The sequence below is a fragment of the Rhinatrema bivittatum genome, chromosome 7 (genome assembly GCF_901001135.1).
Source record: "Rhinatrema bivittatum chromosome 7, aRhiBiv1.1, whole genome shotgun sequence".
In the NCBI taxonomy this organism is placed as follows: Eukaryota; Metazoa; Chordata; class Amphibia; order Gymnophiona; family Rhinatrematidae; genus Rhinatrema; species Rhinatrema bivittatum.
The window spans coordinates 181,286,215-181,304,368 of NC_042621.1; the positions used below are offsets into that span (position 1 = coordinate 181,286,215).

At 39.2% G+C, this 18,154-nt stretch overlaps 1 protein-coding gene across 1 annotated transcript; it reads right to left on the bottom strand.

The window, feature by feature from the left end:
* Positions 1-5,181: 5,181 nt before the first annotated feature.
* Positions 5,182-10,706, bottom strand: LOC115095612 (homeobox protein MSH-C-like). Its single transcript, XM_029609593.1, has 2 exons — positions 10,093-10,706; positions 5,182-7,205 (listed from the first exon to the last, which is right to left on the bottom strand). The coding sequence occupies exons 1-2, from the start codon at positions 10,538-10,540 to the stop codon at positions 6,790-6,792; spliced, it is 864 nt and encodes a 287-aa protein (XP_029465453.1). The 5' UTR covers positions 10,541-10,706; the 3' UTR covers positions 5,182-6,789.
* Positions 10,707-18,154: the final 7,448 nt, after the last annotated feature.

Consider the following 18,154-nt stretch of genomic DNA (forward strand, 5'->3'; position numbering starts at 1 on the left):
GTGCCCTTGTATCGCGGCAAATTTTACGCCAGCCCAGGGCTTGCTTAAAGGAATGCTAAGCTCAAGGGTACATAGAAAAAAAAAAAAAAAAATCCTGTTTTCTGTGATTCCTCCTAATAGTATCGTAACAATATTAAATAGGAAGAACCGAATAAAGCAGTATTTATTTAAAAACAAAGAAGTCTTTAAAAAAAAAATTCTGGATGTCGTGTGTCTTGTGTGTGTGTGTATGCCGGTAGCGGGGGGAAAACGGACGCTCATAGACTTGAGCGTCTGTTTTCCCAACCCACTTGTGACAGCCACCCGATGCTGAGGAGGTGCTAGGGATGCACGTTCGTCTCCCCAGCGCCTCCTTTTTAGTGTGACTCCCTCCTTTAAATATTGCATCGTGCGCTCAGGAGAGGTGACTGGGCGTACACTAGGAAAGCAGGCGCTCAACACCGAGCGCCCGTTTTCTGCGCACATTTATTGCATTGGCCTGTTTAAGTTGTGCTGAGCACACATTTTAACTTGGGAAGGGAGGTAGAGGCATCCCTGATGAGCTACTGAGTAAGTGGTGGCAGGGGCTGCCACCCCACTTTCTGGCAGTGAGAAGCAGTTGCCAGATAGCCAGATCAGTCAGTACTTCTCCGGCTTTCTGGTGCGAGTCACTGCTACTTAGGTGTATAAAGTACTTACCTGGCTAAGAAGGGGCAAACTGTGCCAGATAGCCCAATAAGTCAGTACTTATTCAGCTATCTGGTAGCTACTTCCTGCTGCTAGATAGACAGATAGATTCTGATTTATCTGGATAAGTGGTGGCTGCTGCCATTTACCTGGATAAGTCAGTACTTATCTGGTTAAGTAGTTAAGTAGAGGTGACTGCCGGTACTGCCGCTGACTCTTTTTATACTTTTTAAAAAACCTTTTTTTTTTTTTTTTGCCTTTTTATCTATTTTTTTCACAGTGCTGCAAACTTAACTCCAGCCCTGGCCCAGTGATCAAGTTTCCAGCAGTAAAAAAGGTATGCTGGCAGATGCAGGCTCTCTGCATGGGGGAGTACTCCTTAATGCCCTCATTTGCATGAGATTTCCATTTGAAGGAGCTAAGCAGTCCTCCCATTTAGGGACGCACATTTTCTGCGCCCAAACCCTGTTGCTGCAGCACCAACAAGTTTTGCAGGCAGAAAGGTACATTTGACTGATCGCACCTTTCTGCATCGTCTTGTGAGTACGTACTTTAGGTAATAGGAGATGAAGTGATGCCCAAGATGCCAAAAAATTGGTGAAAGCTGTAATTGAACCCCCTAGACTCTCAGTTCCTACTTTATTTTTCTAACCTCTGGGCTACTCACTTTTATTGTTATTGCATTAGATCTTGACTGTTTTTCCTTATGCCATATAACCACACGAAGGAGTCTATGCAATAATGTTTGCGGAAAGTGGGCGCTGACTTTTCAGCGCCCGCTCTCTTAATGCACGCATGGCGCCTGCAAGGGGGGGTGCCATGCAATATGTAAATTAGGGGGTCACACTAGGAAGGAGGCACTAGGGTCGCTTGCGCGACCCTAGTGCCTCCTTGCTAACGTGATCCCCACGACTGCCGGTTATGAAGACCGATGCCGGTAAACTCAGCCTCGGTTTTCGTTACCGGCCGTCTGCCAGTAATGAAAATGGCTGCCGATAAACGCTGTGGCCATTTTCATTACTGGCAGGCAGGCAGGCACGTTCTGGAAGCCAAGGCTGAGTTTACTGGTGTCGGTCTTCATAATTTGGCGGTCTGCCGAGTTACTTCTTTTTTAAAGTAAAAATAAAATAACAGAAAAGCAGTTTTTTCTGTTTTTCTGTACTTTTTACCTGGCAGGCGTTAATAGCTGAGCGTTAAATGTGCATCTGAGACGCACATTTATCTTTTTACATGGGGAGTGAATGAGGAATAGGCTCATTCACATGCATTTGCCCCGAACTTCATCTGAATGGTGAAAGTGGACATGGAAAGCTATTATTGTTTGTGGCAAATGGGGTTATATTTGAATAAAAAATATGGGCGGGTAGCCCACTAGTTAACGGGCTACGCTGTGTACTACCATGAGTCAAGAATGGATTCTGTTCTGCCGCCATCTTCTGCTCATTGGGCTGGCTTGCAGGGCTAGGGCTACTACAGCCTCTGGCGAGGGAATCCCAGCTACCCGCATACTAGTTCCAAAGGGAGCTGTGCTCTGTGGGTCCCTAGAGAGAATTGCGGCTGTGACGACGGGGTTATAAAGAGGAAATGAAGAATGGAGCACTCCTACCAGAGGAGGTTCATACCATAGTCCTAGTGGGGGGCAGGTTCTGAAGTCCCAAGGGGCAGGAGAAAGCTGCTCCCTACTCTCCTCCACAAAAACTAACTTTTTAGGCAATAAATAAATTCCCGAAATGGCATTCAACTAAAATGATACCGTTTTAAAATGAATTGTATTACAATGCGCATCTGGTTTAAGTGGGTTATATTTACTTAGCTTAATACCAGTTTAAAAGGAAAGAAAACAAGTTTATCCAATCAGCAGACTTTTAGTTACAAATGCAATACGAGGTTTAAATGTGGAAAGCCTCTCTAGTGGCAGTTTTGCAAGAACCGAAAAATAACTGGTAGCTCACTGCAAACGGGAATCTTTCTCTGGGGTGTTGATTAAGCCAATTCTAAAAAGTCTACTGCCAAATTTAACCATTCTGCTGCCTGTGAGACTGAGCGTGCAAGCACAAGTAACGCATGACTTAGACAGTAGAAAAGCAGACTTAAGGAAGAGCATTTTTCTTTTTTTTAACGAAGGCATGACCAGAACAAAGAATGGAAAACGTACAGGACAAAACTGTATTATTAGGGGGGAAAAAAAAAAGAAAAGGTGGAAGTTGTGGAAATGCAAACAAAATATAAAGTAATAAAGACCCGAAATGGCCAAGCTGCAGATGCTAGAAGTGACGGCTGCATTAATTGACACAGTTTAAAATCAGGACCGGATAACATGACATAAGCTAAACATTTACAAAAGCAGCCGATGCTGTGCAGCAAGATCCTAGGTTTAGCGCTGGTTCGCGTTCCTGTGCAGGCAGTCGTTAGCATGCAGCGAAGCGTTAGTGACATGGAGCTCAGCTCAGAGACTGGCGCGGTTTGTAGCGCGGGCATCGGCCGCAGCCTGGCAGATTACACGGTGCAAAAAAATACTTCTTTCTCACACTGACCTCTAATAAATAAATAGGAAACCTCCAAACATAATAACCTGTCCCAAGTGAAAGGTTTTGTTGAGTAAATCGCAAAGCCGGGGTGAGAGGAAACATTTTTCAACATAAAGACATTTTTGAAACTTTTCCTCCCAAATTTGCCCTTGCTTTTCGGCAGCGGTAAATTTGGAGCACAGAGAGCTAAGCAAGCACAATTCTGTTTTGATAAAGATAATGTTACAGTCTGCCTGTTTGATGAACCTCGATTTTAATATGAAAATGGGCTCATCGGCAAGATCCCTTATTAAGTTGCAAATTGTGACCTTTGCTAATGAGCCCTTTATTCCTAGTGCTGGGTTGTAAATTGGGCATTTCGTGCTGCCTTAAGCCCTTGCGACTGAGTCCTCCCTCCCCTCACCATGTTCCAACTTATTTTACCAGAACAATCCAGTACGTTCTGCCATTGGTTGCTAGGTTGTGAAATGAAACCAATGAAATTTAGCATGTTTGGTCTCAAACATTTCTTTTTTTTTGTCATTATTATTTTCCTTTTTGGTCACATCTGCTCAGCCCTCCGTGAGAAGCATTTTGAATCTTGCTTCTACTCCCGCAAGCATATGGGTTTTAAAATTCCATGTCTTATTTAATCTTGAAATAAACCTTAGGGAGGCAGTGAGAGTAGACTGAGCCGCACACAACCCTGTGGGAGATCGCAGGACTTTCCAGGCAGGCCCTAGGAAGCTGCCAACGCTGCCAAGCTTTATTGCTTCAGAAACAATTACAGTAATGCCTGTTAGGATTAGCATAATGCTTTGCTGCTTCAGTGTCATGCATTCTTCAGTATTTCAGATTTTTGTTTTCAGTAAAGCCAGGAACCCAGCATTGGACAAAATCGAATACAAAGAGTAAACTGCTCCTATAAAATAAGTGTCCCTGCCCTTTCCTCCCCCCTGGAAAGTTTTGGGTCACACATAAGTGAAAGGCATACAAAGTGTATCTTCATAATTGCTTACTCTGAAAGCAATCATAAAATTAATTCTCACTTTAGGGCTCCATCCCAGGCACACACACACGCCCACCCACAGCGGTCGTCTCCTGATGAACCCAGAAAAGGTTCATTTAGCACAAATTTGAAACTTGTAAGCAGTGAGGCCTGTCCTCCAGGCTTCATCGCAGTTAGCTTCAGGAGCAGCATTTCCTCTCCCAAGTCTCAAACTTGTGCTGATTGAACCATTTTTTAAAATCTGTGCCAGTGGTGTCCAGTGCAAGCTATGCCCTTTTTATATTAGGAAGCATGATGGGTAATGGGTATACTGTTACTGGAAGTGGACACTATACATGAATTAATTGCCTGAACAGCAGATTGAATGTTTGCGAAAGGGCAGAGTACCTCCCCAATATATCTTCCTGGAGGGGTTTCTTGCAGCAATGACTTCCATTCATCACAGGAAATTTTTTTTTTCTTTTCACAGGAAAAACAAGAATTGAGAAAATTACTTGTTTATAAAATCAAGGATGTTTGTTTTCTTATTTCGTTGTATTTTACACAAGTTAGTTTCTAAAGGATAGTATTATTAAATTAGAATGAATACTATCCAATCAGGCTGCATTTATCTTTATAAAAGGGTGTTTTTATTGATTGACATTAGGCCATCCCCATGGCATTTCTATCTCTTGAACTAATTTTTGCTGCTGAAAGGGATAGCCTGTGTTCAGATTGTTTTTATTTTCATCCAATATATGCTAATTTTAAACTTGCATGTAATTTGCAAATAATGGGAGAAAAGAATCGGGTCCTATATGTATCTATGGGGGAAAATACTTTGTGAATCATGCCCATTGATAGTAAACATCTGTAAATATGAAAAAAATCATTAAAGGGTACAACATTTCTGATGCTAGGACTTCTAAAAAATAGAATTAATATTTCTCTGTAATGTATATATAGTCTTTTGCCCAAAAAAAAAAAGTGAGGTCCAGAAAAAAACAACACTGGTTTAATTTAAAAGATTTTTATTAACTGCTTTATACAAAATAGGAATGATGTCCCATTCCATCCATAGACTCTATACAAATAAAAAATATATACATTATTGAAATCAGGTAAACAGATTTTACATAGATCGAATATGCACACAGTTTAAAATACATCTTTTTAAATACTGGTAACAGACTCCTATAAACAGGATTCCATAGTATTTTTATTTTTTTTTACTTGTGAACCAAATACAAAATAGAAACCCAATAAATCCCCTCTATTTCCTATCTACAGCCTTAGACAGCTGACAGGAGGAACGGCCCTCACTGTGAATACTGGTCAGCAAAGTCTGACAGTCCCTCTTTAAAGCAGTGAGCAAACCACAGATTTTGCAGTGTACTTTAGCACCCCTTATTCTGCAATAAGACGACCTACTCAAAGACCTTAAGCACCTTTTCTAGCTGCTTAAGTAGCGTTTTTTCAGGTCTTGGAGCAATAAATATTAGGCTTTGTAGAGTGCATTTGCCGTGGGGATAACCTGCTTCATCGAACTCCTACCACAGGGGCCCGCTGCAGCAGCCTAATCGTCATTTTTCACTCGGGGCTGCCGTTACCCCCAGTCCTAGCCTGATGGTAATGTGCCCCTGGCCTCAATTGGTGGCAAAGTGGATGCATTATGTAGGATTTAGTGCGGTTCGCTCTGAATTGAGTGCTAGATCGCTTAGAAACATCTTTAAGAGTGAGAGCAAAATAACTAGGTTAAAAAAAACAAAAAAACTAGAGGATATCAACACCGTGAAGTGTTCATATAAATAATGGAAGGGAGAATTAATTATGGTAGAGTCCTTTTACAAAGGAAAAAACTTCAACAAGTTAAAACCATGCATAAGCACGGGAGACGTAAATACCTACAGGAAACTGCATTTCAAGTCATTCAGAACGGTGCTTGGGAGACAAACCAGAAGCTGTCTACATTGGGGAAACGTTTTGGTGAATGCTCCTTTTTGTTGGGAAGAGTCTGCTTTGCCAATCAAGTGGTTCACCGTTAATTGGCATCAGGTTAAGTTCTTAAACCACCACAGGCTAGTTCCCTGGTTTTTACAGTATAGAAAGCGGTGTGTGTCACAAACCGGCTTGATTCTCTGAGACTAATTTTTAATGGACAGAAGGTTCCCTACACTATAACAAGGAAAAATACCAGCATACCACAATCATTATTAAGAAAAAAAAAACTTGACACTATCGTTGGCTCACCTTCCTGTCTTGACTTTCAAAAATTCATTTTCTAAATTAGGGCTGGGGCAGAAATGACAAATGTATTTTCGTGTTAGCCGTACTTCATGGCTTTACCAATTTAAAAAAAAAATATATATATATAGATAGATACTCACATATATAGTGAAGGCTATAGATAAATAATTGGAACGTACCTATGCATACAGTATGAAGGCTTTTATGTACCTAAGCTGTCAGTTTGGCTAAGTTCTAATAATAGAACTCTTCCTATATGCTCCGAGCATCCTTCTTTGACCCATTGGGTTTAACCTCTCATAATGATGAAAAAAAAAAGGGCAAGGCCTTTCTTAAAACAAGTTGCCAGGATACTTTGTCTCTGTCTCTAAACCAGGATGACTAGGACAGGTAATACATCCCGTACGTGACAGGGGCGGTGAAGAGTCCCGGCACAGGTAAGGTAGGTCTCTGGAAAGAGTTGGAGGGCCCATATAACGAGGCCGAGCTCAGGTGAGCACCCAGCGGGAAAGGCAAGGCAAAGGAGGGCAGCAGGGGCTTGGCGGCCAACTTCAGCTTCTCCAGTTCCGCCTCCTGGAGCCTCTTCGCTTTGGCTCTTCTGTTCTGGAACCAGATTTTGACTTGGGTCTCCGTGAGGTTCAGGGAGCTGGAGAACTCGGCCCTCTCGGCAATGGATAGGTACTGCTTTTGGCGAAATTTCCTCTCCAACGCCAGCAGCTGGGAGGTGGTGAAAGGGGTCCTAGGCTTTCTGTTGTTTTTGTGTTTCCTCAGCGTACACGGAGGAGGGCTCGGGTGTCCTGCGGGTGAGGGAAAAGGGAGAGAGAGAGAGAGAGAGAGAGAGAGGAAAAAAAAAAAAAGACAATCCACCTTAGCTGGTCACATCTTAAGTTCTGGATAAGCAGGTACTGAGTTTAAACTGTTAAAACTATAAATAATCCCCCAGCATCATCATTCCAAAAATGCAGCCAGGGTGCTAACCTATAATAATGATGTAGAGATCCAAGAAGAGCAAAGTGGAAAAAAAATAATTAAAAAGTCGAGAGACAGGAGCATAACAAGAACAGCATAAACGTATAGATCGTTTATTCTAAAGGCTTTCTCCCAAGTACAAACTATTCGGGAGGTGGGGCGCCAGGAGAAAGGGTTTATGTATTTATTTAGTCCCTGACAAGGCTCCCCTTCGACCTTTAAGAAAAGTTTTTAATTAGAAAAGTTAGTAGGCAGGTATGGCCTGCTGTTTACTCACAAATGGTTTAATCTTAAAAACATGTTCGTCTTCGGAAAATGTTTCTAAGGGTATACTTAACTGTCGAGCATAGAACTACTTGGACTCCAAAAACAAAAAAAAAAAGCCAACAAAAAATAAAAATAAAAATGTGGATCTTATAAGCTAAGTGTGTTTTCATGTTTTTTTTCTACCTGCTGAAATGAATTTCGAAATAGGAGGCTAGGTTTTGAATTAATATTTCTTCTTCGGTTCCTTTGTGCAGACAGAGATAAGATTTTAGTACTTGTACAAACAGAGAAAAAAAAATGTTAAATAAATAGTTTTACTTGTGTGCCTATGAAAACCGTGGTTACTCGAAATTCCCAAACACGTTTTGTTTGCTAATAATCCTTTTTAAAAAGGATACGAGTTAGGCATATGCGTCATTTGGATCTAGGGTTTCTCACTTTTTCCAAGGAGATTACTTTAAAAATGAAAATAATAAAATTCTACTCGAAACCCGCCATCCCTGAGATTCATCATTAAATTGCCTCTGCCCGATAACTAAGGATTCTCTCTTTTATAATATGAAAACGATTTTTAAACTTGGACGTAAAAAAAAATAAATATATATATATATATATATATTGCTCTCTTATTGACTTATATGAACGGTTGCACAGACTTGATTCATTTCTAAATAGATCCTAAAATAGGTTTAAGTAGGAAATCCGGAGGAGAATTTACTCGACACTCCTATAAGAAGCGCCAAAACTCAAGACTGTGAAAGAACCTTGAACTTCTATAAACATTTAAGGGAGTAGGGAATCTTTATTCCGTGTGATAAGCGAGGGTTGGCTGTGTGTCAGCGCTGCTGCTGGTCCAGGTATAGAATTCTTTAAAAACACCGAAGTACTGAGAATCTGTCCAGCACCTAAGAGACCAAAACAGCCCTGGATGTTGGCGATCGTAAATAAGCTGCAAAATCTATCCCCAAACTTGACAACATTTTATAAAACAAATTACCGAAGTTATACTAACATTGCTATTTAATTCAGAGTTTGAGAAAAATACATTTTCGTATTGAAGCTTTATTATACTTAATAATAGCTTTAGTAGTACGTAGTGCTTTACTTAGTAGGCACTGGGTGATTTGTCCTAGGGAGAAGCTTGCCCTCGGGTAGGCCTGCTGAACAGTTTGCTCTGGAAGTTTTCTCGGGGGCTCACGGAGACAGCTTGTTGAAGTGCCCGCTCAATGAAAATGGTTTTAGGACAGAAGTTAGAACGCTTAAAAATTACAGATTTCATCTTAAAACTGTACGGAAAAAAAGAGAGAGAAAACCCCCCCCCCAGTCATCTTCAGAGTCAAAAAAGTATTCTCTGGCTAAAAATCATAGTAGGTTATTTGTTCAGGCCCTACCATTCAAAATGTTATTTTCCGTAAGTGAATGGGAGAAAGGTTTGGAAAAAAAAAAAAAAAAAAGGATGCTTACAATTATCATTAATACAATAGTTTTCTAGTGATTAGCTATAAATTACAGAATTGCATCGACTGTGCAGCAAGTCTCTGAAGTAAAAAAAAAAAAAGTGTGTGTGTGTATGTGTCTCTTGTCTGGACGTCTGGCATTACCTTCTTTTGAGGCACAGATTATGCACAAATTACTAATGAACAGAATTATAGTAGAAATATTAAAAAAAAAAAAAGTTAACAGAAGTTCAGTCGGAAAAGGCACGCAGTTTCACAGGAATAAGTAGTGATGTGGAAACGTAGTGGGATAATGCAGGAGGTTAGTCTAAGTACGGATTAGTTTTTAGTGGCATCAGTTTCTATATTAGAATCAAGAAGCTTTAAACCACCACTTTCTAGCATCCTGCATCACAATATCTGTAAAGGTATAGGAAAGTAAAATCAATTATGATGGTCATTTATTTAACTACTTTAGCAGATCTTATCTTGGTAATTTGGAACATAGTGAAAGGTTGACTGTTTTAGTAGATCGTATTTACTAATATTCGAAATACTTCTATTATTATAGCAAATAATGCTGAAGCCCCCTTTTTTTTTTTTTTTGCAGTTTATTAATGAGAGCCCATCTCTCGTTCTGAAGATTAAAACGATCATTGGCAGGAAGGTTAACATCTTTTTGACCCAATCCATCACTCGCCTTCCTCCAGATTCCCAATACAAGCCATACAAGAATCCAAAAAGTGCACCAGCGTATGCTTTATTTTATTTTATTCTTTTTAAACTTTCTTATCGCAGCCACAAATCTAGGAGGCCTGTCTCTCTCTACTGCTACTTCAAAAACACGGCGACATCGGTTTTGCCGGCGAGCGAGAAGCGAAAGCCTTGGAGTCTCACGGAAGATTGCGCTCTCTCTAGAGAGCATTGCAGACAGCAGTTCTGCTTTTGAGTTGGAGGCAGGCAAGTGGCCTTCCGGCGAGCCGGGAGGTAAATCCGTTTTAAATATACTTACTTGGAGGGGGCGAGTAGGAGGATTTGTGATACCAAGAGTTCGTTTCCTTGTCCCCCAGACCTTCCAGGTCGTGCTTTGATCTTTCCGGCAAGGTGGCAAAGTCTTCCCCTGAGTAACCTTTGTCGGCATACAGGGTCCGTGAGGGAGGCGCCTGCTGCTGCTGCTGCTGCCGCTGCTGCTCTCCGGCATGCGGAGGGTTAACCGCTAATAGTCCGGGCTCCGAATTCACGAGCGGAGTCCTGAAAGGCTTTCTGTCCGCGATCAGGGACTCGACGCTGAAAGGCAGACTGGAGGCCTGGCTCTTACATTCCTTGGGCACACACTTCGCGCTCTCCGTGATGTTGGCCGCCGGCGACTCCTCTTTCCCTGCTTCCTCCGTCTCTGGATGCGTCGTCTCTGGACTGAGAGACCTCTGGCTCGGATTCATGATCAGGGAATAGGGGGCCATAAACTTTTCTCTTTCAGGAAAAAACAAAATGTCAAATGTGTGTATATGTACTCCACTGAACTGAAGAGGAAAGCCAAAAAATTAAACGCCGCCTCCGTAAAAAAAAAAACAAAAAAACAACAAAAAACACAATGGCTCCAGCCCTGCTCCTCCTGCTGCTGCTGCTGCCGCCACCGCCGCACTCTCCGCCTCAATCTCTGCACTCGGACACGCTCTACAGCTATTAAAGTTCCGCTGTTTCCTTTTCATGGCGCCGCCCTCCAATCGGAGGGCTTTCTCCCACCCATGACGTCAAGGAGGAGCGGCTTGGATTGGCCGCCCTGTCTCTAAAAGGCATCAAGACCGATTTTGAAAGAAATGAGTAGTTAATCATAGATGTCTTGCTGGGGAGGTTTATTGATAGCTTTAGGCTCTAATCTCCAAGGAGCACAGAGCCACCAGAGCAATTTTAGTGCAATTAACCAGTAGGGCAGCCTTTAGAAAGCGTCTTTCTCCCCATTACTAAGCCTCTTATTGAAAGCCTGAGGGAGGGGGAGAGCCCCTCTCTGGCATGCAAATAGTGTTTTCTTAAAACCCAGGCATCTAAATAAATTAGTTGCATTTATCCGTTTGATGTTAACAGCATTGCCCAAAAACAACTACTTTTGTTCCAATTTCCTACTTCATTCTGTAAAATGTAAACAAGAAAAATATTTACCAATATATTTTTTTAACTTCTCAAAGTTCAGTTAGGAACAAGTCATTAGCAGACTGTAAAGAGTACAGGAGAAGATTGCAGTTCATGGCATTTTTTTTTTTTTTTTTAGTTCACTTGATTCAGTGTTGTGTGGGAATGAGCTCTCATTCAATTTTCCTGAACTTTGGATTCGACTTCAGGTCTGCTGTTTTACTTATCAAAGTAATTGCTAATTTATTACGGCGGTCCCAGCCATTCTGCTGTTCAGCCTGTCTTGGTTCTTTCAGGTTGTTGCAGCTTCAATTGAAAAGCACCAGGCAATCCTTCACCATAAGTCAAAGCATTTAATAAGGCAGACAAGTTATGTTTTGGAAGGCGCCAGGCTCGGCAGGATCAAAAAGGAAGCTACCTCAGGGAGAATAGGCAACGGTTAACTCTACTTAACCAATTGTCCTCAAAAAGTTTAATGTCTAGTGCATGGCTGAAAGGGCTAACATTCTCACAGTCTGATTTTTATTGCTTGTTAACTCCATAAATGCTGGAAATCGTTATAAAAGCATTTGGATTTTTAGACATAGGAAAGCATCCATGTTTTCACCTAGGAATTAAAATGTTGCACATGTAATTAAATATGGGCTTTATTCTTTGAATGGAAGGTTATTTTTTAGCTCTTTTTTTTAATGAAAAGTTAGTTGTTTTTTTGCCTATGCCCTATCTTTTCACTTTGGAGGTTGATTTTTTTTTTTCCGGTGGGGGAGGACTTTTACAATTTGTAATTGAATTACGATTTTAAGAAGGCTAAACTCAAACTGGAGAACCGTACAATCCTCATGCTCGTCCAAGAAGCTAAATTTTATCGAAATCGAAAAACCTTTCATTTTTTCTTTGTATAAGTTTTTCCTTTTCTAAAATAGGTTGATCATCGTTATTCAAAGTTGATAAAATGTCACTGAAATCTGTGGAAGAACAATGTTCTCCTTAGTACAGTATCATAAACTGCTTAGCCATTGTACAATCATGTATATTCCCAGTCATCCTGGTTTTTATTATAAGCAATCATTAATGCATCTTGCCTGGAAAAAGTACTCTTAAACGTATGTTATAAGATTACAGGATGCAAGATGTATCCCAGCCGACAGAACATCTATGGAAGATAGTGGAGCTTAATAGTTTATGTCCACTAAACCTATTTTTATCTAATATTGGCCTTAAATGCCCTAGATGGGTTAGTGTAGAAAGAGTTAATCAGGACCTCACATACTAAGTGAGGGGAAAAGCAGTTTTGAAACTCCATGCAGTGAAGTTAATCCCAGCTGGCTGCAAACTACAGAACTTTCAAGGACTGCTTAAAACTACTGTTGATATAATTTTTAAGAAAATAATTTTGGAATGCACTCACTCAAGTAGTTATTTTCGAAAGCTTTTGAAAATGGTTCCGTTATGCGTTGAAAAAACCTAAGCAGTTGGTTACTGGAGTCTGAAATACAATACGCTTTTTACCGGCTTTTAAACACACTTTTCACTGTCTTGAATTATCTGAACTAGATTAATTGTGGGAAATAAAAGTTCCCTTTGTCCTCAGTGAAAGAAGGAATTTTCTCTTTTCTTAGGAGAACTCCGCAGCGATGCCAGAAGTTTACAGGTAAGGCTTATTTAATTAATTTATTATGATTATGATTATTATTATTATTATTTTTAGTATTTTGATAGATATTCTACTTCTCAGCAGTTTTATATAGATTTGAATTTAATCTAATTTATAAACATGCATTGAGTAAATATTTAAAGTGGGAACGGTCTCACTAGAAATCAATAAAATGATCTGTTAAAATAATAAGTTTATATCTTATTCAATGATTTCATGAACTGCTTAAAAAAAGATGTGGTTTTATGTATAGGATCATAATAGAAGCGGAAATTGCTGGTCCTCCTTTGAAAAAAAAACCCATATATAAACACAAGTTTGAATGGAGTAATGCGAATTGTAAGAGCTAAAATAGAAAACGGAACTTAAAATGATTTCTGTGGTCAAAAATGTTTTTTTTTAATTTATAAAGCCCTAATGGAAGCTAACAGACATATGTTACGATTTTAAGTGTTGCTGGTTTCATACCGATAAATCATTTCCAGTGCTTCTTTTTTTCTAACTAGCAAGTTGTGATCGTGCTTCCACCAAAAGGAAGGGGCTCTCCAGTCTGGAAGCGTTGAAAAAGTTTATTCTATATAAAGGACATCAACGGTTTTATTTTTACCACTTTGAATGCAGTTTCTTTCTTGTATTATCACTAATCTCATTCCCCTGAAGTTATACGATATATTAAAATTTCCTTGGAAAGGAAAATCTTGAACTAAAGTGACACATATCCTGACCATAAACAACGTAAAGAAAATAAACGATAAAGAAATAATACTGAAGTGGAATGGCCATTATAGACACTTTCTTGGTAATGATATGCTACTATCACACCGTGTTTCTATAAAACTGCAGCTTCGGTCGGAATTCAGCCAGATGGAAGCGCTTAGTGTGAAATTTTATAGTGATAGCTGACTACCAACATGTAGATTCCAATAATATATTAACAAATCGTTTTTGAAATTAACATCCTCATTTGAATGATATGAAGCTGGATCTTCAGCAGAACATTGGATCCTTACTGCACATTTTGTTTGTACTTTGGGTTGCGCTGATATTCTGATACACGAGGAAGACACCAGGAAACACCTAGTAGAATAAAGTTATATTTCATTGCATAAATAAAGGTAAGGCTCATTTAGAGAAGTTAATCATTAGCAGGCCATCAAAATACTTTTTTGTAAGTGCGTTGTTTTCCAGAAAGTCACTTCTCTTCTTAGTTTGCTACACTCTGCAATATCGAAGGAACTCGATTAAATATAATAATTTGCCCAGATGCTCCTTTAGGAACACAGGAAGGTTGGACACACATTGTTATGAAGGCCGGCTTATTTGTAATGTGTCATCATCTATTCCTGAATTTACATACATTCTCCGTCGTTAAGCTGATGAAGAAAGATGTTCTATATTAATTAAGCAAGGCACTATTTTCTTATAGCTGTTAACATTGACTATCTTGAAACTATTTAGGAATTTAGAAAGGGCAAGGGGAATTACAGTATGTTTTAAAAAAATTATATATGAGTTACTATGAACACAAATGTTCTTAGCGTATGTATGATAAAAAATAAGTGGGTGTGAAGCGACTTTAGAAGTGCTGAGGCAAGTGACAATTCACCATGTAATGAAGACCTTTGGAACATTTGCTCTACATAGGCTTTTATTTAATAGCAGTGAATACTATTCATTGGTATTATTTTCTGTGAAATAGTAACCTACAAATGCTTTTCATGAAAACTCATGCAAACTAAAAAGGGAAAATGAGAGTCCTCTGGTTACCTTTTAGCATGGCACATTTGGACCAGGTAATGGATAATGCTGGAATAAATTTCTTTTCTCTCTCTCTCTCTCTTTTTTTTTTTTAATCAACCGTTCAGCAACAGAGCAGCACATATTCAGAAACCTCTGATTTGCAGGCAGTTTTATGTTCTAATAGATATTAGGTTACATCATACATTGATTATATTTGGACACAGACATGCACCAAATTAATCATTGCAACATTTAAGATCCAGCTGTCTCTCTCATTCTGGTGCCCTATAATTCTCTTCTCCCTTTAGATCTTTCTGTAACTCTTGTGAAAATATATTTAATACACACTATTCAACAGAGGACTGCCTAATTATCTATAAGCATCAACTAGGAGAACTCCCCTTTTTTCTTTGAAAAACTTGGCCCTTTAAGTGACTAACTACACTTTGTACTGTAATATTTTCCTGCATAATTATTAATACTTGGGGCCACTGTCTAGCTGTTTGTCTAAAAAATAAAATTGAATTAAAGCTAACATTTTCTTTCTAGATGAACTAGAAACTGAAATAATTTGAAAGCTAAAACTCCATAGTTTATAACATATAGGAAAATTATAATTTAATGGAGAAATTTTGGCAGCATCTCATTCTATAATAGCTATACATTCCTGGATTTTCGCCCAAATATTTTTATGGTAAGCACTATATTTTGTGATTCTAAGTTTTAATGCTTATAATTTATTGGTAACATATGACACAAACATACAATATGGTGCGGATAAAAAAAAGTCAATGGATAGTCCCTCGAGCATTTCATTATATGTAAATTCATTTCATATGACTGAAGGAGAAAGGGAGAATGGCTTAGTGAAATGTATATTTAAAGCAATCTAAGTAGGAGTGACAGAGGGGAAGTAAAAGAAAAGGTAGAGAAAAGAGGAATTAGAAATGCAGGGCAAAAAAAAAAAAAAAAGAAGAAAACAAAAAAGAGAAAAAATAATGAAAGTGAAATATAAAGAAAGACACTTTCCAGAAATTCCACAACATTTTTTTGTATTGTGCAGATCTCTAATTTTTCGTTTAATGATGACACTTGGCTGAAAGTAAAAGATAGTTGTTATTCCCTTTCCGCATATCGTTCCGATAATCAGTTCTTGACACATTGATATCTTGAAGAAACTTTTTTCATACCAACAATATTTAACGTTTAGTTGACAATAAATGAATATTCAATGCAGGAAGGTAGCCAATTACCGATGCACACAGTGTGTCAGATTTCCAGGAGCAATATTCAACAGGGCTTATCATTGAATTAGCTTTGTGCTTACTGCTTTTGGGTTCGTCAAACACCATCTAGCAACAGGAACCTGAACAGTCCTTGCAAAAAAATGTAAAAAACAAACAAACATATTTATGACGAATTTAAGGACTATTGCCAGAGTTTAAACTGTTTTAGTGAGGTGCTGAGATATTTTCCACCTTCTAAATCTCAAGGTTTTGTAAACCTTCTCCTTTTCTACCCTATGCGAGTTTTAATTGCCTTTCACAAATAATCAACAGTTGAACCCATTCCAGGATAAACATTCAAACGTAGTTATTTTTTTTTCTCTCACTGGCTTTTTTTCTCCTTAATCCTCCCTTGTCCTCCTCTTCTTTTATTTTTCGCATATACAAATCAGAAGCAACAAACTTTTGATAGAAACGGATTTCGTTATGGGAGGAAGGATATATTCCTCTATCAAGGAACGTGGAATGAAGAAACAATGCATATTGTTATGGGGATAGGTTATATATTAAATACTCTTTATATTCCAGTGTTATATGCAGCTGTTATGTTGCTTTAATTGAACAGTATATTTTGAACGAGCAGTTTAAAACACGGTGTGAAGAGAGATTAATTGGATCTTAACCCAAGGAAGGACCACTGTGCAGTAACTCTTGCTCTGAAGAAGGCTGCATTTCGCTGATTTAAAATATTCTCTGCTTACAAGCATCAGATATGAAAAAACGCTTGAAGCTGCAAGTTGTCAAAGTTTGAAATCGTATAGTCAATACGTTTTCGAGTTCACATTAGTTAGCTATGGTGTACCTCCTGAGCACTTCCACTGTGATCCTAATTCCAAATAATCGCATTCCTATATGGCTGATAACATTGGTCGAACCGGTAAACTATTAGCTTTAGTTCACTCCTTCGCTCTTTTCCCACAGGATGTTTGCAAGCTCCACCTGTCTCGGACAGAGAACTTCTGACAAGGTTTTCACTTATGTGGCTAATGATCACGAAGGCTGAACATGACCTAAATATTTGGGAGCAAAACTTCTGCTAAGGGGGTTACTATTTATATTTTAAATAGTAGTAATAAATAAGACAAACAAAATCGGCAGCCATGATTTTTTTATATTCTATGCGAGCTTGGCGCAATTTCTGATGGTCAATCGTTTAGCGTCCGAGAGGTTGTGCAAAGGGCACACTGTGTGTGTGTGTGGGGAGGACTCATTTATTTAAATGTCCTGCCAGTTTCCTCCGGTGTGAAAACTGGGTCACACTTATCGATGTTCCATCATTTTCATTCGGCGAAACAGTGGCGCAAAACTGGCCTGATTTTTGCCCTGAAGCAAAAACTGATGGGAAAACTTTAATGAATGTTTTGGTACCGCTGCTTTTATCAGGGCTGAGAGACAAATGACTAAAAATCGGTACCGGTTTCATCTTAAAACATTTAAAAAAAACCAAATAACCCACAAACAACCTTTACCCTCTAAAATTACTACCATCTAAAAAATATTCAGATAAAGAAATGTAACTGAGTGGCATAGGTTGGTAAACATTGTAAAGGATGTCGATTCATTTAGTGAAGGATAGCACGGGCACTAACTTTAAATTAATATACTAAAAGATGCTGGCGCAGTTAGCACTGAGATTAATCTAGTGCTCTTCACACTGCTGTTTGTGACTGCGCATCCTGGCACCTTTTTTTTAATGTTTTTATATAAGAAGGCAGAGTATGAATTCCTAAGCTGGAGGTCACAGCGCTATGGGTTGCCTAACGCAGAGTATTAAAGTGGCAGAACTGTAGAGGATCTCCTGTAGTTCTCCGCATGTATTCCTGCGTTAAGACAGGGTCAGTATGTAAGATGCCAGAATGGGGTAGCATTTTCCAAAGAAGGAGCAGCGCAAAGACAAGAGATCCTTCTATAACAGTGAAGGGAAGGAAGCTCAAAGGAATTCACCGAGACGGTTGTGGTCACCTGGAAGAGACTTCAGGTGGAGATTGGAAGAGCCAAACCAGAGGCAGAAAGCACAAAGGGATCTCAGTGGTAGGGCGAGACCTGGTGATGTAATAACCGGGACCTGTGTGAGAGAACAGCAGACAGAAATGGACAAACTGGCTGGAAAAAATGTTCCTCCTCTGCTAGCATTGTCTATATACAAATATTTATTTAAACGCACCCCCTGGCTTTAAAAGGCTTCCTTTATTTAAAGTTTGAGGATGGCTTTACAAAACTATCCACAATGGGGCAGTTTTTTTTAAAGTTTCTAACTGCCTACCTAC